The 24,751-nt window shown below is 39.7% G+C and overlaps 1 protein-coding gene across 1 annotated transcript in view; it reads right to left on the bottom strand.

Annotated features, from left to right (window-relative positions):
- Positions 1–735: 735 nt before the first annotated feature.
- The window catches only part of PRRG1 (proline rich and Gla domain 1), a 143,870-nt gene continuing 119,854 nt past the window's right edge, over positions 736–24,751 (bottom strand). The window contains 1 exon segment of the mRNA NM_001105640.1: positions 736–4,828. Coding sequence (NP_001099110.1) covers positions 4,343–4,828 — 486 coding nt within the window. The 3' untranslated portion in view covers positions 736–4,342.

Here is a 24,751-nt window from a genome sequence, read left to right as displayed (position 1 = left end):
ACTGAAACGACTTAGCCAGCAGCAGGGTAAGAGGGAGCCTTCTGCGGGTAGAAATATCTTGATCTAGGTTTTAGGTTTCATGGATGTGTTAAGATGTATGTTATAAAATTTTTAGAAACTGATGTTTTTAAAAGTACCTAAACTTACACTTATAAAATATACATTTTAGGCTTACAATTTATACTTAAAATTTTTCCTTGGATATAAGTAAATTGTTTTAATTTTGTATACCATAAAGATCAAGTCATATTTACATTTGCTTAGTTAATGACACGTCACATCAGCTTCTCATCTTTGAGGTAACTATACTTAGGGAGATGTCCTGTGGTCATATACGTTTCCATCTTTTGCTTTCCTTTCTCAGTGTGTCATGTCAAATGCAAGCTATTCTGCTAAGGAGAAAACACAGGTCTTTTGTATCTGTAGACAACACTGTTCCCAGTAGTCGACAAACTCCACTATAGCAGGGAACTGAGTCTACCCCTTTGGAACAAGTGTTCCCATTTTGTATCATTCCAGCATCATTCACAAGTAGTATGGATCATTCTTTCTTAGGCTTCGAACACCCTGAAGTTTTCAGCAGGTAATTTTTGATTACTGAGCAGTGTTCCCTAAATTCCTAAGAAAAAAAGAAGTGTAATAATTTTACCATGTTAAAAAGATCACAATAAGAGCTTATACAGCATGTTTATCACCTCACCATAATCTAATTATTAACAAATGGCAGAAGAAATCTTTTGGGTTTAAAAATAGCTTTATTTAGCATACCCAAAACAGAAACATAAGAAAAACCTTACCTGGAATGAACATAAAATAGTTAAATACCATAATTTAATGTAAACCAGCTGTTTAAAAATGTGAAATATTATCAAATACATGCTATTTACACAGAACCAAGGTAAAGCTCCCTCCACAGTTATTCTATCAGATCATCAATCTTGAAGTCATCATTAACAGTGAATCAAACACAGCATCTGTATTTGTACTGGTCAATAGGAAAAAGAGAAATCATTTAATTTAAACAGATACAATTCATTGTGACATTCAAAGCAGGGAGGCAGAAAAGTGCCAGTTCTAGGATTCCAGACACAATCGCTGCAGATGGAGGTCTGGAAACCGATCCACTAAAAGACCAGGTAGCCCATTCTTTCATGTAAATATACACTGGTTGATTCAATGTAGTTACTTCTTAAGAAAGGTACTAAATAGATCTGTAAAAATAAACATTTATTAAAAATGATCAAAGGTGAATGTAATATCAGTCAGGTAAGAAAGGCTAAAGCATAAAAATAGACACTATTCCAGACAAGCCCCTTTAATTATAACAAATGTTAAGAAACTCAGTGTACAAAACCAGATAGGGTAGCAAAAGGGTTTCTAAAAAGGTCAAACCCAAACCAAGATCAAACAAACTAACAGACTGTTTCTTAAAGAAAGTATTGTGTTTATCTTAGACATTTGCTTAGCCTGTCATTATCACCTGAATGCGGCCATGAGACCTGTGGCTGATGTGAACGGTGTGGAATAGTGTGTTCTCTGACAACGGTCTAAAAAGCTATAGCCATTGATCAGTGTAAGCATTTGGCGTTTGCTTCAAGGATCAACATTCATTCTTATACTTAAATTCAGGTATCTCTAAGAGGCAGCGTTAAATTCACTATCAGGAGTTTAGAATGTAAAATTAAATGACAAGTATGTATAGTTAGTAATAGAACATCCTGCTCCTTTGTCTCATCCTGTAATTTTCAATCTTTTGGTCTCCAGACCCCTTTATATTCTTAACATTTGTTGGGGATCTGGACACCAAAGAGCTTTTGTTTATGAAATTTATAGCTACCAGTATTTGCCATATTAGAAAGTAAAAGTGAAAAAAAAATAAGTACTTATTGATTTAAAAATATAAAAGTCCCCAAATTAAAAAGTCCATTACATGCTAAACACAAATAACATTTTAAAGCAAATAGCTATATTTTCTAAAACAAACAAAAGCATGGGAAGATGACTAACGTTTTTAACAACTTTTTGAGAGAGAAAGTGAAAAGACAACGTGTTGGTGTTATTATGAAAATACTGTTGGTCTCACAGACCCCCCTCAAATTTGAATGTTCTCAAGGACTCCCATCGGGGCTCATTGCCATTTGTTGAGAACTGCTGGTTTAATCTGAGGCCTGATATTAATGACAAAAGAAAAAGTCCACACAAAAGGAGCCTTAATTTTTCTCTAAACCAAAATACATTACTGGCTCAAACACTCCCATTCTCAGCTTTAAGTAGAAGCCAGAGATTACCATGTACTCAGGGCCAAATTCAAAACAATGCTGTCATTTCTGCTGAGACCAGGTTCGAGATTTATTAATTTTTAGTCCATGAAAGCCGTAAAACCTGTTATCTAAACACAGTCAGCGGTAGTTCCCTTTCCAGCATTTGCTTACTCCTGCTTGTGCTGAGCGGACAGTTGTCATTAAGTAGGCCCAGCATTGGTACAGACCAGAGAATGACAGGTGTTGAACTAAGAGCCCACACACTCAAATTAGGAACCTGTGAGCCACTAATGGAGCAGCCTGCTCTATTTCTCACTGTGAAAACTCAGATACATTTTAGGGAAACAGAAGCTTCTTCCCCCATGAGAGCAAGGAGAACAATGCTGTGACCTTACACCTAGAGTGCTCTTCGGGTCTTACAAATGACTTTCACACATATCATCTCATTGCATCCTTTTAAAGCCCCAGGAGGGACTTTAAAAGGCAGGGCGAATGATACTATCGCCATTTCAGAGGTAAGTAAAGAGCCTGAGGGTCAGATATGGGTCTTTCCCAAAGTGGCCTGGCAAGGGTATGGCAGAGTGGGATCTGAATTCAGGTCATCTGACTCCTAGTTCAAGGTCCTCCCAAGCAGTCCTCCTCCTTAGGGTTTAGGGGAGTCTGCGTGGGGATGGATATGGAAGCCGCAGGACATGACACTTCCAAAACCTGCTTGCCTTCTGCCTGATCAGCCATTTTCTCCAACACCAAGGAGCTGTGGGAGTGGCACAGAAATCCGACCGATATAATGCATTGTCTATCAGTGCATGTATAACTGTTGGATTTTTTCTTCTTTCCTAGCCAGTTTATGTTGGCAATTCATTCACAGCCTGTTCCCCCTGCTCCAAAGATTTTCAACCAAAATTCTGCAGTTAAAAAAATCTGAAAATACAAAATGAAATAGCAACTGTGAGATATGTTTGCAGCTATAACTAGATTTATTGTGCGCCTGGCACAACACAGACTTTGCAGTCTTCCTCTGCCAACTGGAGAATAATGCAGAAATCACAGTTCTTAATTTAAGGGAAAATTGGTAATGATCTTGAGACAAAGGCTTCACTCTATACAAAAACATTAAGAAAATAATTCCCAGGGTTTTAACTAAATTCTTACTTGCTAGAAGATTCTGGGGTGGTAGGAGAGCAACTAGAGTAAAAGGCAATGTAACATGGAGAAAGAAAGTGTTGCCAATGAGCCAAGGAGAAGTCTGCATCCGTTCTGTCATCGATTTGAGTATCTACTTGAGAAATGATTCTTTTGCCAGGAAATCCACTCCACCAAGATGTTAATACAAATAGCATGTGACATTCAAGGACACTAAGCAAACACTGTTTAATTTTTGTGGGGGAGGCAGTCAATTACAGCACCAAAATCCCTCCTGTGAAAGCAGCCAAAAGCCATGAAGGACCAGTGATTTTCTTGCTGTCCACTAGGAACAAGGTATCAATTATTATGCCTTCCTTCTCTCTCTGTCACCCTCTGAGATGTTCCTCAAGTCAAAACTAACTATATGCATTTTTTTTCCCTTTTAAGGAAGTTTAAGAAGGTTAACAAAAGCCTGTAAAAATTTAAAAGCAGGCTAAGTTTATCTTATTTTCAAAATTCAACAGCACATTGCTGTTACACAAATTGTTGGTGCCTTCCCCCAACCTCCAATTTTGGTGAGTAATGTTCTCTTTACAGGTGATTTAGATAGATGTTAATGACTTTTTAACAGGTGCCCATATACTGGGCTGATGTACACACACGTCTATGTTCATGTACATATATACATAAACATACATGCGCACACACCAAAGTACGTCTCCTAGGAAGACCTCCACTAGTATTTTTCCCTCTTCACATATTTCCATTAGCAAAAATGAGCATGGATAAAGAGTTTAGAGTGGGAAACAGAACTAATGAAAATCAAATCGGAGAATATGAAGTGGTATGCTGTCAGAGTCCAATAAGTCAGATGCACGTGTATGTAGTGGTAAAGTGCTAGAAAGTTCTCTCATTAGTATTTTAAAAACGATTATAGTAGAAAGAAGTTTGCAGTTTCATTTGATAGTGGTGGCCACAGGCACCATAGCAATGGCACTGGCTGAGTTGGAGTTGATGATGTCCTCATACTCCGGAGGCGGATCAAGATGAGGTTCTGTTTCACTCCTCCGCAGGTTCATCTGCCCAGTGGCTTCCTCGTAGGTCGGTGGGGGATCGCAGTTGGACAGGCGAGTGGAGACGGAATCTGAGCGCCCAACCACGTATTCCAGGAAGCCTGGGGACAACCCGCTGTTATCAAAGACTTCATCTGGTGGGGGAGGTGTAGTGATGATATTGAGGTGTTGAGGGAAAGGAATATGACTTTCCGTCACTGTCTGTCGGCGAGTCTTGTTTCTTAGGAAGCATCTCCAGATCAGGAAAATGACAAGGAGGATAATGAAGAGGCCAAAGATTAATGGAAAGGTAAGGTAAAACTGAAACCAGTCACTTCCTCTGTTACTCTCTCCTTGTTGTGCTTTTGTGTACGTGTTCCAAAACTCCTTCTGAAAATAGAAGAGGAGATTAACTGTAAATCAACATGATCCAAAGATCGGAAATAGCAAATGAACGCATATCTGGGTTTTATTAATATGATGAAAAGAAAACCCCAAACCAGATTTGTTGGTTCCAGTGACCTGCGGCCTGTATTTTCCCTGACAAGAAACTGTAGATCATGGTGCTCCCTCTGGACTCTCCCCTAAAATGGGGAGTCAGAACCCAAGGTCTTCAAGACTTGGTGTTTTTTGTATTTTCAGTTATGATATATTGGAAGGGCAAAAAGCATAAAGAATTTTCCCTTTTCCAAATATACCACCTAATCTCCCCTTTAATATAGAAGGTAAATACCATTTTCCATGTCCAATTATGAGAGAGGGACCCCATCATCATTGTGCTATTTCAGGCTGTTGGAGGCTCTTAGTGCTCAGATGCAATGCCTTGTTTCCCAATAGCTCTGTTTGGGACTCTCTCCTACCAGGTATCCCCCCCCCCCAGCCCCAGAGTACACAGATTTAATGCATCTAAACACTCAATAAGTAGTGGTGATTATAATGAATTTTTGTATATCATGGGCTTCCCAGGTAGCTCAGATGGTAAAGAATCCGCCTGCAACGCTGGAGACACAGGAAACGTGGGCTCGATCCCTGGGTTGGGAAGATCCCCTGGAAAAGAGGATGGCTACCCACTCTAGTATTCTTGCCTGGGAAATCCCATGGACAGAGGAGCCTGGCAGGCTACAGTCTATGGAGTCAGACACAACTGAGTGATTAACAGTTCACTTGTGTATCATAAGTCTGCTTCAAATTGGAGTAATCTATATCCCAAACCTTGGTACAAACACCACCCCCAATGCTTAAACTTAGCCAATAATGTTTGTTTTTTTTCCCTCACAATATTTGTTTGCAGGCTACTGATAGTATTTAAACACCCAGCAGAAGGTAAGACTGTGGGCGCTAAAACTGTTTGTTTCATAGCACTGTCTTTTATTAGTCGTAAAGGCTTTTAAAGTACTATGTGGGTCTAAGAATGACCCACAGTGTTCCACCCCTAAACTTGGTCGTCTTATAAGGTACATTATTATTCCAACATTCCGTGATTCTAAGATAAAAGTTTGATATGCTGTAAGAAATATGGTGTGATTTAGTAACAGCTGTGTGCAGGTGAAAATATGCAAGGTGCAACATTCAAACAAGCCAGAAGTAGAGACACTGTAATCCCAAAGTGTAGAGCATTTATGTTAGGACAATACCCCAAACTGGAAATTAAATTTTTATTAGTGAAACAGTCAGTTAATAATCCAGGTTGAAAACTCATGAAGCTTTTTGTAAACAATAAAAGTGTACGCTATTTTTGTATAACTGTTACTTTTAGTATTGCCAACTTTATTACAGAAAATATAGATTATATAAAAATTTACTAATGCAGAAATATCTGAAAAGGAAAAACCAATCATCTGTAATTACATTGCAAAGATAAAATCACTATTAACATTTTTGGTTTACAACTACTCTCTGCCAACTCTCAGTCAAATCCTTACACAAATGTACATTTTTTAGAAAGTTGGAATCAAACTGTACTAAATCTCAATAAAAGTTTTATTAATCTACTTATAGAGACCTACCAAGTATCTACTTTGTAGGTAACTTTCTTAATCGATAGAGATGAGGATTTCTCCTCTCTTTGCCATCTCTCAGCTCACCATCTCCCTCCCCTCCATTTAATCTTAACCACAAAACACAAATAATATGTGATTTCAAATAATTATATAATGTTAATCTTAGAATAAATGGAATAGACAAATGACTTTTTAATCTTGTCCAGTCACTTTTGGATAATCAATAATGCACATGAAAATGGTTCTGTTTTGTTTTGTTTTCATGCTTGGCTGGTATAAATCAATGTCTGTGGTTTCCTTGGCACACTTGGGAAAAAGCAGCAAAGTTGTGATTTTTTTTTCCTTTGGGAGAAAAAAACGTTAACCCTTGAAAATAAAAGTGTGATTCTATTTTAAAGACAAAGCTTAGACAATAGAATAGAATCATCACAGCAGCTTTTTACTTTACTAATAGCAACACAATTCGCAAGCTGCACCTAATAATCATCCCCACTTGCAGATGAGGAAATGGAGGCTCAGTGATGTTACCTTATAATAAAACCAAGGTCACTTAACACACACATGTTGGAGCTGGCATTTGAATGCAACAGGCCTGGTGTCAGAGCAAAACAAAAAGCAGTCTGTCCTGATGCATAAGGTATGTCAAACTTGGACAGTTTCCTAGAAAATTCAATCTTTCTCATCATGCTAAATGTGTAGTTTGAAAACAAGTAACATTCATTGATCTGAATAAAAAGGTACTGCCAAGATTTATTTCTTTGGAAACTAGACTGACTTTGTCCTTGAGGCAAGAGAATCAGGGAAATACTCACTTAAAATCAAGTAAAATAACTGTCATTCAAATAGACAAACCAGGTTTATGTCTCTCTAAGCTATTTAGATTGTTCTTTATTTTACTGGAAATAGCCAGAAGATATTCAGAAAGCAAATAAGTGATTTCAAGACTAAGTAAAACAGTGCTTTAGAGGCAGTGGATGTTTATTTAAGAAAGAAAATTTTAATGAAAGAAAGGGATTCAGTCATTTTAGGTAATGCTAAAATTACATAGATAATGAATCTCAAGGGATCAGAGGGGTCTGGCAAATCATTCAGGTATGGATGAACCCTTGCACCCCTGGGATAAATCCCATTCGATCGTGGTGTGTGATCCTTTTAATGTTCTGTTGGGTTCGGTTTACCAGTATTTTGTTGAGGATTTTTGTGTCTGTGTATGTTTATTAGTGATAATGGCCTGTAATTTTCTATTTTTGTTGTATCTTTATCTAGTTTGGGTGACAGGGTGATGGTCGTATCACGGAATGAGTTTGGGACTGTTCCTTCCTCTGCAATTTTGTGGAAGGGTTTCAGAAGGATAGGTGTTAACTCTTCTCTAAATGTTTGATAGAATTCACCTGTGAAGCCATCTGGTCCTGCACTTTTTTGGTTGGGAGGTTTTTTGTTTTTGTTTTTTTACATGTACTTACATACTTATTAATAATGAGAGATTTTTTTCTTCATGTTTTGAAATACTGATGTTAGGTTTCAGATCCCATGACCGGATTCCACCAGCACCCTAAAAGATAGGCTCTCATTATGGTAAGCAGAGCTAGGGATTACAAATCTATGCCTTAGCATTTTTGGGAGTTTTTAAATCACAGTTTCAGTACTTGTGACAGGTCTGTTCATATTTTGTATTTCTTTTTAGTTGAATCTTGGGACACTGTACCTTTCTAAGAATCTGTCCATTTTATATAGTTGCCTTATAGTCCTCGGTATTTCTGTGGTTTCTAAGTTCTCCTTTTCATTCCTAATCTTAGGTTTGTGCCCTCTCTTTTTTCTTGATGAGTCTGGCTAAAGGTTTATGAATTATCTTTTCAAGGAAGCGGTTTTTAGTTTCACTAATCTTTTCTATTGTTTTCTATTTATCTGTGCTTTAATCTTTATGATTTCTTTCCTTCTACGAACTTTGGGGTTGTTTGTTCTTTCTCTAGCTACTGTAAGTGTAAGGTTAGATTATTTGAGCTTTTTTCTTGTTCCCTGAGTTAAGATTGTATTGCTGTAAACTTCCCTGCTTTTGCTGCATCCCATACGTTTTGGATTGTCATGCTTTTGTTTACCTAGAGATAAATGAATTTTTTTTTTTCTTCAGTGATCCATTGGTTGTTATTTGTTGCTTTTCCCTTGTTGCTTTTTATATTTTCTCTAGTTTTTGACAATTATTTCGGAGGCAAGAGCCCCAAAAGATAGATGTTTCATCACAGTAGGTAAGTATGTGAAAGATTCTACCAAACCAAATTTGTTGCTATTTTATTATAAAATGTCTGCTTTTCTGATTTGAATTTTCTCAATACCATTTTTAAGTGGAATTTGAGTGACTCAAGGCCTGAAGGACCGTATTCCTAAATTCAAAGAGTAAAGCCAAGAATATTTTTCCAGTCTTTGAGTAATCAGCTCAGAACCTACCTATGTGGTAAAGTTTGGAAGTGGGTGAATGGGCCCAGTGAGTTTGTATTGCTGAGGGCCCGGCAGCATTTATACTCAGCACTCACATTCTCCCTTTTACTGAACAAGTACGACAGGGAAGGAAAGACCACCAGAGAGAAGGGACAGAAGCCACAATCCTAACTCCAAAAGCTGCCTTGTTGAGAACAGGTCAGAATATTCCAGCAAGAGGTCGTTGAACACTGTTAAGATTCTTTATCTAGACGGATGTTCTAGGGTAAAAAAAAATCCCTGTAAAAGTTACTTTGTGTTCTTTCGTTCATCAAAAGAGTAGGACTATGTAGATCTAACTTCTGAGAAAACAAAGACTACTTGTAAATTATGAACTACGATATAAAAGGTAAGGCATTCTCTTGAAAATTGCCACTAGAGTATATAATTTGCTGAAAAGCAATATTTATGATAAGTATGGTTTCAACTTATTTTACTATAAGTTGTAAAAGATATGGCTGGGGGATGAAGAACAAGGTACAGTTTTTCTTTTATTTTTAATTGGAGGATAATTACAGTATTGTGATAGTTTCTGCCATACATCAACATGAATCAGCCACAGATATACATATGCCCACTCCCTCTCAAACCTCGCAACCCCCCTAGGTTGTCACGGAGCACTGGCTATGGGTGCCGTGCATCATAGAGCAAATTCCCACTGGCTGTTTTCCATATGGTAATGTATATGTTTCAGTACTACCTTTAAGTCATCCCTCCCTCTCCTTCCCCCGCTCTGTCTATAAGTCTGTTCTCTATGTCTGTGTCTGCTTTGCTGCCCTGCAAATAGGATCATCGGTACCATCTTTCTAGATTCCATATGGATGCAATATGATATTTGTCTTCTCTTTTTGACTTAACTTCACCCACCTCATTAGAACTGACTCAAATGTGTTCAGAAGTTACAGTTCTATCTTTTAAAAAATTATGGGGATTATTATTTTGCTAGGCAGCATAGAGCTTACAAAAAGTAAAAAACTCTGTAATTTAGGTATAATGGTTAATGGTTGTAAAACTGTAAAGGTTCAGATTCAGGATACTTGAGGTGGGAACTGATAGCTGTCCCAGTATAAGAGGCAACAGGAGAACTCTCAAGTCCCAAAATATCCCTTGTAAGCAGCATTAAAAACTGACTGGTATTTTAGGGTTGCAGTTGAATATACCAATGTAGGAAGACCCCGGAGAAGGCAATGGCATCCCATTCCAGTGTTCTTGCCTGGAAAATCCCAGGGACGGGGGAGCCTGGTGGGCTGCAGTCCATGGGGTCGCACAGAGTCGGACACGACTGAAGTGACTTAGAAGCAGCAGGAAGGCCCAGACTGCACTTCCTTCTGTGGACACATCAGATCTATGCAGGGAACAATTGTTTTCTGGAAAAAACCTATAAAACTAGCAGAGCAACTTCTATTCATCAGGTGAACCAGGAAAAAACCCTACACTGAGCTGAATAGGAAAGGCTGGGACACAACCTCCCCATGGACCCCACCCGGCGTGTGAGGACCTATCATGGGGAGGGATCTCAGAAACATGAGCTGTTCTCCTTGAGGAGTAAAGGATTTGAGCTCACGTGGGGGCACCCTGACTGTATTTAGCAGGATGGGAGCAGACTCAGAAGCCCCCAGACTTCCTGTGAAAGAGACTCACTTGCTGATCTTAAAGCATCAATCGGCCTGAGGCACAGGCCTCTGAGATAGCAGACATCTTTTAGGCCTAATGCAATGCTCTGGGGGTGGAGGACGGCAGGGGCCACCTTGGCATCCTGGAAAGGGGCTTGTAGCTTTGTGTGCAGCTGAAATTTCTGAGGGTTCTCTCTGGGTGTCTGGCTCTGGTAGGGCTTATGCACACAGGTGACCCAGGGCAGAGCAAGCAGCAGCACTGAGGTGCCAATTCCTTCTGGGAAAGAGGGTTTATGTCACAGCTCTGTGGCCTGAGGGGCAGATTTCTTCGGAAACATACAGCTACGGCCCCCTGTAGTCCTCTCCAGAGCACCAGCACCTCCCAGAGGGGAGCCTGTACATGTGTCTGCTGCCCCCTAATCACCTGGCTGTGATGGCTAGCAGGTCCTGTGTTTGTGGACCTCTCGATAGTGGAACAGATGTTAATAGTTCCTGGCTGGCTACCACTCTCAGGGCACAGCACAGACACAGATTGAAACACAGCCCAATTTTTGTGTGAAAAATCCTTCTTTGCTTGTCTTAGAGCTTCAGGCTGAGGAGCAAGATTCCGGTTTGGTGCTTATATATAGAGATTTCTGAAGGCTCTCTGTGGCTGAAGGCCAGAGGATGGTGCCTTTGCACTCTCCCACCACACTGCTCCAGGCTGCTGGTATCTCCTAGAAAGGTGCTTGTACCCTCCATCTGGCACCCCGACTTTGTAGGCTGCTGGCTAGGACACAAGTCTATACCACTGGGCCCTGGTAGTCAGATGACTTACCCTTGTGGTGCCACAGGACTATAGAGTATGTTCACACATTTTAAAAGCTGCTGTTTGAGGTCTGGCTTCTCATCAGCCTGAATGTAGGTGCTGATGGTGATCCTCTTCTTTGGGTCACTGAAATGTCTTGGCACACCCCCAAGGACTGGGAGCCAATAGAAATAAAATGGGCTGCTTGAACAATCACAAAGGTTTGACAGGTAACCAAGAGCTAGGACAGGGTTGAGTGACAAGGTTCTTCTTTTGTAGACGACTACTTCAAGACTGGGAGAGATGGTGGTTTCATCTACTAAATAGAAACCAACAGAGAGTCAAGGAAAATGAAGAGAGGAATGATGAAACATCAGAATAAAACCTTTACCGAAACTGCGGTAAGTGAGTTATCTGATGAAGAGTTCAAAACAATGATCATAAAGGTGCTACTGAACACAGGAAAGGAGTGGGCACACACAGTGATAACCTCAAATGGAAGTTACAGAGCTGAAGAATACACTAGAGGAGTTCAGCAGCAGACTAGATGAAGCAGAAAAGGTCAGGCATTTGAAGACAGGTGAGTGAAACTCAGCCAGTGAGAGCAGCGAAAAGGAAAAAAAAAAAAAAACCCGAAGATAGATAGCTTAAAAGACTTTGGGGACAACATTGAACTGACTTAAGATTTGCATTTTAGGGAGGTGCCAGGAGGAGGAGAGAGAGAAAAGCATGGAAAGATATTTTAAAGAAAGAATGGGGAAGGAAACAGACATCCAGATTGGGTTCATCTTGTTTGGAACTCTCCAGGTTTCCCAAAGAGACACATACCAAGACAGATTATAATTTAAAAAATTAAAGTTAAGGAGAGACTTTTAAAAGCAGCAAAAGAAAAACAATATGTAACATACATAAGACCAGCAGTAGATTTTTCAGCAGAAATGTTGAAGGCCAGGACGGAGTGGCATGATCTATTCAAAGTGCTGAAAGGAAAAAAAACTTCCAACCAAGAACACACTCCCCATCTAAATAGTTATTCAAAGTTGGGAAGAGGGTTTTTTGGACAAGCAAAAGGTAAAGGAGTTCATTACCAGCCTTATAAGAAATGTTACAGAATTTTCTTCAAGCTGAAAAAAGGCACTAATTAAATCTCACTGGTAAAGGTAAATAATGTAATAAAATGTAATGAAAAGGTACATAATGTAGTAAAATGGTAGATTAATCATTTATACAGCCAGTATGAATGTTAAAAGACAAAAGTAGTAATAAAACTAACTAACTACAATCCCATTACTGTTGACCCTTGAACAACACAGGGGTTAGGTGTACCAACCTGCTACCTACTTGAAAATTCCCATAGAACAGTTCCACATCTGTAGATTCAACCAAGAGTACACTGTGTAGTCCTATAGTGCAAGTTTAGTGGGAATATTCCATGTATAAGTGAGCCTGCACGGTTCAAAACCATGTTGTTCAAGGGTTAACTGTAGGTAAGGGATATACAAGATACAAAGATGTAAAATGTGATATGAAAAGCAGAATGGAGTGGGGAGGAATAAGAATGTAGAACTTCAGAATGTGTTCAGATTTACAACAACTTAAGTTGATAACTTGTATGTGTAAGCCTCATGGTAGCCATAAAGCAAAAACCTATAGTAGACACTTAAGATAAAGTGTACTATTCGAGAAAATCATCAAATCACAAAGGAAAAGAACAACAGATGAATGACTAGAGGAACCGCAAAGCTGTAAGAAAACATTTAACCAACAAAACAGCAATAAATATATACCTATACTTCATTGTTGCAAGACATAATTGACCTGGGGATTTTTGCAGAAGCTAGTAACTGACCAGTGATTTGTTATGTAAATGAATAGTGAACATCTGCATTTGAGTAAAAACACTTTTTTTTTGTACTTGTGCATGTCTTACTAAATAAAGCATTCTAATATTTCATTAGAGGCAGTATAGCTGGCACTCTATGCAGGAGGACAGAGCATCTATTTCAAATATACTGTTTCACTGGAAGGACATTCTGTACTTTCTGGTGGCATTTTTCTTTAGTCCTGTGGGTATTATTTCACCTAGAGTGTGTTCTTTTACCTGGAGTTGACAAGGTGGATCTTGTGGAAATGAGAAATTTCTCCATGTGTCAGTTTTGAAAATGTTATGGTAATACACCTGTGTTTCTAACATATACAAGGTTGGAACAAAAACCCAACAGAGCAAAATGTGAATGATAATGACAACTATAAGTTGGATAATAAACCCCTGGTCAGTGTTAAGCTTTAACAACTTTATACAATAATGCTAACTGTATCACTTTCTAAAAACATATTGATATGTGTTTGTTACACCAATGTTATTGCCTGGAAATGTATCAATTGATCAAGGGTTCATGATACAACTTACAATTGTCATTATCATTCACATTTAAGGCTGATGTTCTGTCTGATCTGTCCATTGATGCAAGTGAGGTATTAAAGTCCCCTACTATCATTATAAACTGCTATTTCTCCCTTTAGAGCCATTAATATTTGCTTTATATATTGAGGTACCCACTATGTTGGGTGAATGAATATTTACAAGTGTTATATACTCCTGTTCGATTGACCCCTTTCTCTGGAAAATTCAGAAATATGCAGAGATTAAACAACATATGAACAATCAATGTGTCAATGAAGAGATCAAAGAGAAAAAAATTCCAAAGACAGATGAAATGGAAACATACCAAAACTTATGGGATGAAGCAAAAGCAGTTCTAAAGGGAAGTTCATCACAATAAATTCCTATATAGAAAAACAAAAATTAGAAACAACCTAATTTTATACCTCAAAGAACTAGAAAAAGAAGGAAAAACTAAGGCCAAAGTTAAAAGAAAGGAAATAACAGATCAGAGTGGAAATACATCAAATAGGAACTAAAAAGACAATAGAAAAATCAGTGAAATTAAGACCTGGTTCTTTACAAAGATAAACACAATTGACAAGCCTTTAGACTCCTGAGAAACAAGGAGGACTGAAATAAACATCAGAAAATAGGAGATATTACAGTTGATACCACAGAAACTGTAAGAGGCTACAATGAACAATCACATGCCAACAAGTTTGACAACTTAAATTACTAGAATGTACAAACACCAAGACCGAATCATGACTAGAAAATATGAACAGTTACTAGTGAGGAGATTATTAAAAAAAAAAAACACCTCCTAACAAAAGACAAGGACCAGACTGTTTAACTGGTAAAATGTACAAAACATTCAAAGAATTATTAATACCAATCCTTCTCAAATACTTCCCCCCAAAAAGAGGAGGAACACTGCTTACGTGAGGTCTGTTGAGCTGCTGTGTGCTTTCACATACTGCCTTGGTTGTATACTGTGTTCAGGATCTTATCCCAAAGTTTCACGGCTGTTATATTAACTCAGCAGTATACCTAGAGCAGTATGCTCAAGGGCGAGGTGAGTAGACCATTAATTATAGAGACTTTAATTGACTAAATTGACTATGAATGTGCGTGAGGGTACTCCATACCTCAAGGCCAAGGAGAGCTTATGAAGGGAGACTGGATCACCAGGCTGTTGTCACTGCCCAAGGAGAGGCTCTGGGTTAAAGGCAGAATGAAACGATTCCTATAGGTAAGGAAGATAAGAGACCTCCTCTTGTGACAATCACGTTGGTGGGTCATGGCTGGACTGAGAGACTTAACCCAGAACAGAGAGAGAGCCTTGTGACGGGAAACTGGTGGCTACAATGAAAGGGAAAATACAAGAGGCCTACAGTCTGTCACTGCCTCACTCACAACTGTTGCGCTCTTTGCCCCTGACCTGATGAGGTCCCATGGGTGCGGTACCTGCCATGATGTTGCTACACAATGGACAAATAGAAATATCCTGTCACGAACATCAGGTGCCAGCACCTCCTAACAACTTTAAGGAGGTGTACTAGTGCCTCATAACAGGAAGAAAATGAGCTGCAATCCTGCAGCCAGCAGAAAGGAAACCCCCAAAAGAGAAAGTTAGAAAAACTGAGAGATGGCAAATATGTTCCAGGCAAAGGAACAAGATAAAAAGCCACAAGAAAACCCAAATGAAGTGGAGATTGGCAACTTAGCTAACAAGGATAATGATAGTGAAGATGTTCCAGGATTTTGGAAAAGAATGGAGGCACAGATCAAGAAAGATACAAGAGACGTTTAACAGTTAAAGAACAAACAAATGAATTAGCGATACAATCACTGGAATGAAAAAGACACTAGAAGGACCCACTAGCAGAATAATTGAGGCAGAACAATGACTAGTTGGCTGAAAGAATAGTGGAAATCACTGTTGCAGAACAAAATACAGACAAAAGAATGAAAAGAAATGAGGACAGTCTCAGAGACCTCTGCTGCTGCTGCTGCTAAGTGGCTTCAATCATGTCCGACTCTGTGCAACCCCAAAGACGGCAGCCCACCAGGCTCCCCCGTCCCTCGGATTCTCCAGGCAAGAACACTGGAGTGGGTTGCCATTTCCTTCTCCAATGCATGAAAGTGAAAAGTGAAAGTGAAGTCGCTTAGTCATGTCTGACTCTTCGCAACCCCATGGACTGCAGCTTACCAGGCTCCTCCGTCCATGGAACTTTCCAGGCAAGAGTTCTGGAGTGGGGTGCCATTACCTTCTCCAGAGACCTCTGGGACAACATTAAATGTACCAACATTCCCACTCTAGGGGGTCCCAGAAGGAGAAGAGAGAAAGAAAGGCCCTGAGTAAATATTTGAAGTGATAATAGCCAAAAACTCCCCTAACATGAGAAAGGAAACAAAGTCCAGTAAATACAGACTCTCAGGTAAGATAAACTTATGGAGGAACATGCTGAGACACATACTAATCAAACAGAAAAAAAATTATAAAGACAAAGAAAAAATATTAACACATAATAAAGGGAAAAGCAAAAATAACATAACAGGGAACTCCAATAAGGTTGCTGCTGCTGCTGCTAAGTCGCTTCAGTCGTGTCCAACTCTGTGCGACCCCATAGACAGCAGCCCACCAGGCCCCGCCGTCCCTGGGATTCTCCAGGCAAGAACACTGGAGTGGGTTGCCATTTCCTTCTCCAGTGCATGAAAGTGAAAAGTGAAAGTGAAGTTGCTCAGTCGTGTCTGAGTGTTAGCGACCCCCTGGACTGCAGCCCACCAGGCTCCTCCGTCCATGGGATTTTCCAGGCAAGAGTACTGGAGTGGGGTGCCATTGCCTTCTCCCCCAATAAGGTTATTAGCTGGTTTTTCAGCAGACGTTCTGCAGGCCAGAAGTGAGAAGCATGATGTATTTAAGGTGATGAAAGCCAAGAAATAACAGTAAAGAATAGTCTGCCCAGCAAAGCTCTCATTCAGATTTGTCCAAAAAATCAAAAGGTTTACAGACAAGCAGAAGTAATGGAATCCAGCACCATAAGACCATATTTACATCAAAGATAAAGGAACTTCTCTGGGGCAGGGGAAAAAAAAAAGGCCACAGCCAGAAACAAGAAAATTACCAATGGGAAAGCTCACCAGTCAAAGCAAATAAACGGTACATGTAAGAAATAATCTGCACACAAATATGATATCAAAACCAGCAATTGTGAGGAGAGTACAAGTGCAAGATACTGGGAATGAAATGGAAATTGAGATAACGGAAACTAAAACAACCTTGCACATACAGAGAATGCAGTATCAAACCTCACGGGGAAAAATCCTCACAGGAACTGCACACCAAAAATCTACAACAGATACACAGACATAAAAAAGAAAAAGGAAGCCACACACAACACTGAAGTTATTCATCAAATCACAAGAGAAGATAAAAAGGGAAGAGAAAAAGACTTGTAAAAATGAACCAAAACAATTAAAAAATGACAATAGGAACATACATATTAATAATTATCTTAAATGTCAATTGATTGAATACTTCAACCAGAAGGCACAGACTGGCTGGCAGGCTGCGAAAATACCACCTGTATATATGCTATCTACAACAGACTGATGAACAGTACAAGAAGGCAAAAAGATATGACACTGGAAGATAGGCCCCCAAGGTCGGTGGGTGTCCAATTTCCTACTGGAGAAGAGTGAAGAAATAGATCCGGAAAGAAAAAAAGAGGCTGTGCCAAAGTGGAGACGTTGCCCAGTTGTGGATGTGTCTGGTGGTGAAAGTCAAGTCTGATGCTGTAAAGAACAATATTGTACAGGAACCTGCAATGTTAGTTCCATGAAGAAAGGCAAATTGGAATTGGTCAAACAGGAGATGGCAAGAGTGAACATCGACATTTTAGGAATCACTGAACAAAAATGAACTGGAATAGGTGAATTATATTTAGATGACCATTATATCTACTACTGTGGGCAAGAATCCATTGGAAGAAATGGAGTAGCCCTCACAGTCAACAACAGAGTCCGAAATGCAGTACTTGGGTGCAGTCTCAAAAATGACAGAATGATCTCTGTTTCCAAGGCAAACCATTCAATATCACAGTAATCCAAGTCTATGCCTTGGATTTTTCATTTTTAAGTAATGCTGAAGAGTGAAAGTCGCTCAGTCATGTCCAACTCTTTGCAACCCCATGGACTATACAGTCCATGGAATTCTCTAGGCCAGAATACTGGAGTGAGTAGCTGTTCCCTTCTCCAGGGGATCTTCCCAACCCAGGGATCAAAGCTAGGCCTCCTGTATTGCAGTCAGATTCTTTATCAGCTGAGCCACCAGGGAAGCCCTGGTGAATGCTGAAGTTTAATGGTTTGATGAAGACCTACAAGGCCTTCTAGAACTAACACCAAAAGAAAAACAGATGTCCTTTTCATTGTAGGGGACTGGAATAAAAAAGTAGGTCAAGAGATACCTGGAGTAACAGACAAGTTTGACCTTGGGGTTAAAAAATGAAGCAGGGCAAGGGCTAAAAAGAGTTTTGCTAAGAGAACACTTAGTCACAGCAAACTCCATCTTCCAGCAATATAAAGATGACTCTACACATGGACATCACCAGATGGTCAATACCAAAATCAGATTGATTATATTCTTGGCAGCCGAAGATGCAGAACCTCTATACAGTCAGGAAAAAGAAGACCAAATTGGTGGCTCAGAAGTTAAAGCATCTGCTCACAATGTGGGAGACCTGGGTTCGATCCCTGGGTCGGGAAGATCCCCTGGAGAAGGAAATGGCAACCCACTCCAGTACTCTTGCCTGGAGAATCCTATGAACGGAGGAGCCTGGTGGGCTACAGTCCACGGGGTCACAAAGAGTAGGACACAACTGAGTGACTTCACTTTTGAAGAAAAGTACGGGAAACCACTAGACCATTCAGGTATGACCTAAATCAAATCCCTTATGATTATACAGTAGAAGTGACAAATAGATTCAAGGGATTAGATCTGATAGACAGTGTACCTAAAGAACTATGCATGGAGGTTCATAACATTGTATAGGAGGTGGTGACCAAAACCATTCCAAAGAAAAACAAATGCAGAAGGCAAAGGAGTTGTCTGAGGAGGTCTTACAGATAGCTGAGAAAAGAGAAGCAAAAGGCAATGGAGAAAGGGAACCCAAGTAAATGGAGAGTTCCAGAGAATAGTAAGGAGAGATAAGAAAGCCTTCCTCAGTGATCAATGCAAAGAAATAGAGGAAAACAACAGAATGGGAAAGACTAGAGCTCTCTTCAAGAAAATCAGAAATACCAAGGGAATATTTCATGCAAAGACAGGCACAATAAAGGACAGAAATGGTATGGACCTAACAGAAGCAGAAGATATTAAGAAGATGTGGCAAGAATACACAGAAGAACTATACAAAAATGATCTTCATGACCCAGATAACCACTTTGGTGTGACCACTCACATAGAGCCAGACACCCTGGAGTGCGAAGTCAAGTGGGCCTTAGGAAGCATCACTGCGAACAAAGCTAGTGGAGGTGATGGAATTGCAGTTGAGCTATTTCAAATCCTAAAAGATGATGCTGTGAAAGTGCTGCACTCAATATGCCAGCAAATTTGGAAAACGCAGCAGTGGCCACAAGACTGGAAAAGGTCCTGTTTTCATTCCAATGAAAAGTTTTCATTCCAATTTCATTCCAAAAGTTTTCATTCCAATCCCAAAGAAGGGCAATGCCAAAGAATGTTCAGACTACCACACAATTGTGCTCATTTCACATACTAGCAAAGAAATGCTCAAAATCCTTCAAGCTAGGCTTCAACAGTACATGAACTGAGAACTTTCAGATATACAAGCTCGATTTAGAAAAGGCAGAAGAACCAGGGAACAAATTGCCAACGTCTGTTGGATCAACGAAAAAGCAAGAGGATTCCGGAAAAACATCTATTTCTGTTTCATTGACTAGGCTAAAGCCTTGACTGCGTGGATCAGAACAAACTGTGGAAAATTCTTCAAGAGTTGGGAATACCAGTCCACCTTACGTGCCTCCTGAGAAATCTGTATACAGATCAAGAAGTAACAGAAGTGGACACAGAACAAAAGGCTGGTTGAAAATTGGGAAAGGAGTACGTCAAGGCTGTATATTCTCAGCCTGCTTATTTACCTTCTGTACAGAGTACATCGTGTGAAATGCTGGGCTGGATGACTCACAAGCTGCAATCAAGATTTCAGAGAGACATATCAACAACCTCAGATATGAAGATGATACCACTTTAATGGAAGAAAGCAAAGAACTAAAGAGCCTCTTGTTGAACATAAATGAAGAGAGTGAGAAACCTGTGTAAAATTCAACATTCAAAAGACTAAGATCATGGCATCTGATCCCATCACTTCATGGCAAATAGATGGGGGAAAAAATGGAAACAGAGACAGACTTTCTTTTCTTTGACCCTAAAATCACTGCAGATGGTGACTGCAGCCATGAAATTAAAAGATGCTTGCTCTTTGGAAGAAAATCTGTGACAACCTAGACAGTGTATTGCAAAGCAGAGACATCACTTTGCCAACAAAGGTGTCTAGAGTCAAAATTATCATTTTTCCAGTAGTCATGTACAGATGTAGAGTTTGACCATAAAGAAGGCTGAGCACTGAAGAATTAAGCTTTTAAACTATGGTGTTGGAAAAGACTCCTGAGAGTCCCTTGGACAGCAGAGATCAAACCAGTCCAGTCTGAAGGAAATCAACCCTGAATATTCATTGGAAAGACTGATGCTGAAGCTTAAGCTCCAATACTTTGGTCACCTAATGGAAGATTCAATTCATTGCAAAAGACCCTGATGCTGTGAAAGATTGAGGGTAGGGGGAGAAGGGGCGACAGAGGATGAGATGGCTGGATGGCATCATGGAATCAATGGACATGAGTTTGAGCAGACTCCAGAAGACAGTGAAGGACAGGGAAGTCTGGCATGCTGCAGTCCATGGGGTTTCAGGGCAGAGAGGGAGAGAGAGCGAGGGTGAAGAAACTCTTTATTAAATAGACATAATTGGGATACATATTTAGAAGTGAACTTTCCTACAGAATTTATGTTTCATGCTATGTCTACTTAAAGAGTTACTCAAATCTTTCTGTAACTTGAAACCTTACAGTTTTTCTAACTTAAGATAAATGATGGCAATTCAATGCATATCTGCATCATTCCAAATGAGAAAATATTGATAGATTAATTACCCAATATAGGTTTTGTCACCTTTGACGTCTCACTACAGAGAAGCTAAAGATACTGGGATCTGTCAGCAGACATGTGCCACATTAAAAGATATACTATGAGAAGTCATATGCTTCTAGAAATTATGAATTGTATTCAGATGTGTTCCACTCTACAGAACACTTGTACAGCAGTTCACAAGTACTTCTTAGTCTTCACTAAAAGTTAAGGTCTCTACAGGTTCAGAATGCTAATACATGTAATTAAAACTACTAGAAATACTAAGAGAAAGAAATATCACTATGCCAAATAAGCTGGATGTTTTGGCTAAGAAAAGATATGATGTATGGAGATGCGTTTTTAAAAAGGGAAATGAAAGTTATTTTATCCTCAAGTAAAACTGGGTGTTTCCAGACATAGAGAACAGACTTGTGTAGGAAGGAGGGGGTGGGATATATATGGAGAGAGTAACATGGAAACATACATTACCATATGTAAAACAGCCAGCCAATGGGAATTTGCTGTATGAAGCAGGGAGCTGAAATTGGTGCTCTGCAGCAACTTAAGAGAGGTGGGAGGTGGGAGCGAGGTTCAAGAGGGAGAGGACATATGTATACCTGTGGCTGATTCATGTTACTGGATGGCAGAAACCAACACAATACTGTAAAGCAATTATCCTTCAATTAAACATAAATGTAAAAAATAAAACCAGGTGTTTCATAATGAAAAGAGTTACATAAAGGGCTAACTGAATGGATATAGGAAGCTGAGGGCAGAGAGAAAGAACTTTATCTTGGGTACTCAAGCTAGCTAAAAATGGAATAATTTTATGGTAAGGTTTCCCCCCCCCCCAAGTAAGTAGTGAATGTACAGGAATCTGAAACTTAATTTTCTTTCATTTGCTAAAAGGACAAAATTTTCATGGGCTACTGGTCCGCTCCTGATAAGACTGAAAGGTTTCTCTTTACTTTTTAATAAATTTGCCTAGAAAACAAAGATCCTATGTTTTATCAAAAATAATTTCCTGTGTTTGGTGTTTTATCAAGTCTCTGGAAACTTAAAAACACCCAGTCTTCTCTATTAAAAGAGCTAAGGTGTTGTTTTTACAATTTTGTAACTTTCTGTTTTCCCTGATAAGTCTTTGTCACTTTGATTAAATGGATAACTCAGTACTGTTTCAGAAGGACCTATGATCCTATTTGTTTTAATATTTTGAGATTGTTTTGACAAACTTCCCCCAAATCAAATTACCAAATGAAGTCTTCTTGACCTTGAACTACTTTGGGGATTTTCCAGAAGTATCCTGGAACATGTCAAAAGATGTGTTGTCTCTCCTTACAAAAAAAGAGACTTTACTTAGGTTTATTTGATATGTTAAATTATATGGTAAATATTAATAAATATGAAGTAATTATAAACCTTCTCAAGGTTTTATTTGACATATATATGTTGCTAATATTGTAGTCCCAGAAATTTTATAAAATCCCTAAAACTCTGCTATGTCCTAGTAGACTGTCATTAGTTATATATCTAGTTATCATCTTAAAATGTTCTCTGTGATTGGAATAACCAAATATCCATGTCAACTACGTTATTATGAACTCTTATCACATTTTTAACGACAGACATTTGTCTTTTTGTCATTAGAGTTAATTGTTTCTTGCTTTTGCCAGACTATTCCTACACAAAGTGTTTCATTTTCAAGAACACTCATGGAAAGCACTCTAACTAGTAGAGGTTCCTGATAACTTTCAGGTCTTTAAACAAAAAAATATGGGAGGCAGATGGGCAATAAACACATGAAAAGATGCTCAACATTGCTTATTACAGAAATACAAATCAAAACTACAATGAGGTATCACCTCACACCTATCAGAACGACCAGCAAAAAAAAATCTACAAACAACAAATGCTAGAGAGGATGTGGAGAAAAGGGAACCCTCTTGCACTGTTGGTGGAAATGTCAATTGGTACAGCCACTATGAGAACAGCATGGAGATTCCTTAAAAAAAAAACTAGGAATAAAACTACCCTATGACCCAGCAATCCCATTACTGGGCATATACCTTGAGAAAACCACAAATGAAAAAGACACATGTACCCCAGTGCTCACTGTAAAACTATTTTCAATAGTCAGGACATAGAAGCCACCTAGATATCCACTGACAGATGAATAGACAAAGAAGATGTGGTACCCAGACACAATGGAATATTACTCAGCCATTAAAAGGAATAAATTTGAGTCTGTGATAGTGACGTGGTTGAACCTAGAGCCTGCTAAACAGAGTAAATGTCAGAAAGAGAAAAGCAAAGATATATTAACACATGTATATGGAATCTACAAAAATAATACTGATAAACCTATTTGCAGGTAAGAAATGGAGATGCACATGTAGAGAACCAACTTGTGGACACAGTAGGGAAAGGAGAGGGAAGGACGAATTGAGAAAGTAGCATTGATATAATACTCTATCATGTGTAAAGTAGTGGGAAGAAGATGTTATATATATAACACAGGGAGCCCAGCCAGGCACTCTGTGACAACCCAGAAGGGTGGGATGGAAGAGGGGGGAGGCGCAGGAGGGAGGGGATCTACATATAATTATGACTGATTCACTCTGTCCTACAGCAGAAACCAACACAACACTGTAAAGCAATTATCCTCCAGTTAAAGAAAAACATAGGGAAGGGAGGAACTCAAGATGGCAGAGTGGGAGGAGGCTGAGCTCACATGGCCTCGTGAACACATCAAAAATACATCTACATGTGGAGTGAGCAATTCACACTGAAAACAAACTGGAGACGGGCAGAAAGGCTCTTCTACAACCAAGGCTGTAAACAAAGATCTGCACAGAGTTGGTTAGAAAGAGAGGAGAAGCGATCAGCTTGGGACCCACATACCTAGGAGGGGACAGAGAAGGGCAGGGGACTATCATGGGGTGGGAGATTCTCCTTGGGAGTAAGCAGTCTGAACCACATATTGGGCACCCTAGCCCGGCAGTCCAATACTGGGAAGATGAGTCCTGTTTGCTGGTTTGAAAACCAGTGGGCTGTAAGAAATTGAGACTCCACCCCTGAAAACCACACGCACAAGCTTGCTTACTCCTTAAACAAGGAAGAGATGTGGGGGATGGAGCCGGCTTGCAGCCTGCACCACATCTGAATGGGGTGAGAGCAGCCACTTCTGGCCGTTGGTGGAGGCAGTGGGTTGACAAGTAGCTGTCTGGAGCTCGGACTGGCATGTGGGGACCATCCCATAATGCACCCCAGCCTTCACGGTGCACCCACTCCAGCCTCTCTTGCTGCAGTGCTGCACCCCTCTGCGCCAAAGATGCCATTGCTGGGAACAAAGAGAATGTATATTTTGAGGGAACAGGTCAGGCTTCTCCAGCACCTTGGGCCCTACCCCCACCCCCATCAGGACAATGATGGCCGTGGAGAGTAGGAGAAGCACTGGCTCAACCCTGGCGCCAGCTCTAGCCCCAGCCCACCTCCCACCAAGGTGGTAACTGCCAACACTTCATAGGTGAACATTTGACCTGTGCTCACTTCAGATCCAACTCTCTCACCAAAGCCACGGGGCCCGTGCAGACTGCACAGGGACACTGCCACACTAGGACACCTTTAAGACTGGGATAGGTAACTGTTTTACCTAATTTCAGAGAGACAGAGAAAGCTGTTTCAAATGAAAAAAGAAGGAAAAAACCCTGGAAACACAACTAGTTAAAAAAAAAAAAAAACACCTGAAAAAACAATTAGTGATCTAGAAAGAACTAATTAATGAGATAAGAGGTCAAAGCATTAGTACTAACAACTGAAACATGGAACAGATGGATACAGTGAGAATTTTACCA

This window comes from Bos taurus, chromosome X (genome assembly GCF_002263795.3).
Source record: "Bos taurus isolate L1 Dominette 01449 registration number 42190680 breed Hereford chromosome X, ARS-UCD2.0, whole genome shotgun sequence".
NCBI classification, from domain to species: domain Eukaryota; kingdom Metazoa; phylum Chordata; class Mammalia; order Artiodactyla; family Bovidae; genus Bos; species Bos taurus.
This window is presented reverse-complemented; position numbering and strand designations above follow the sequence as displayed.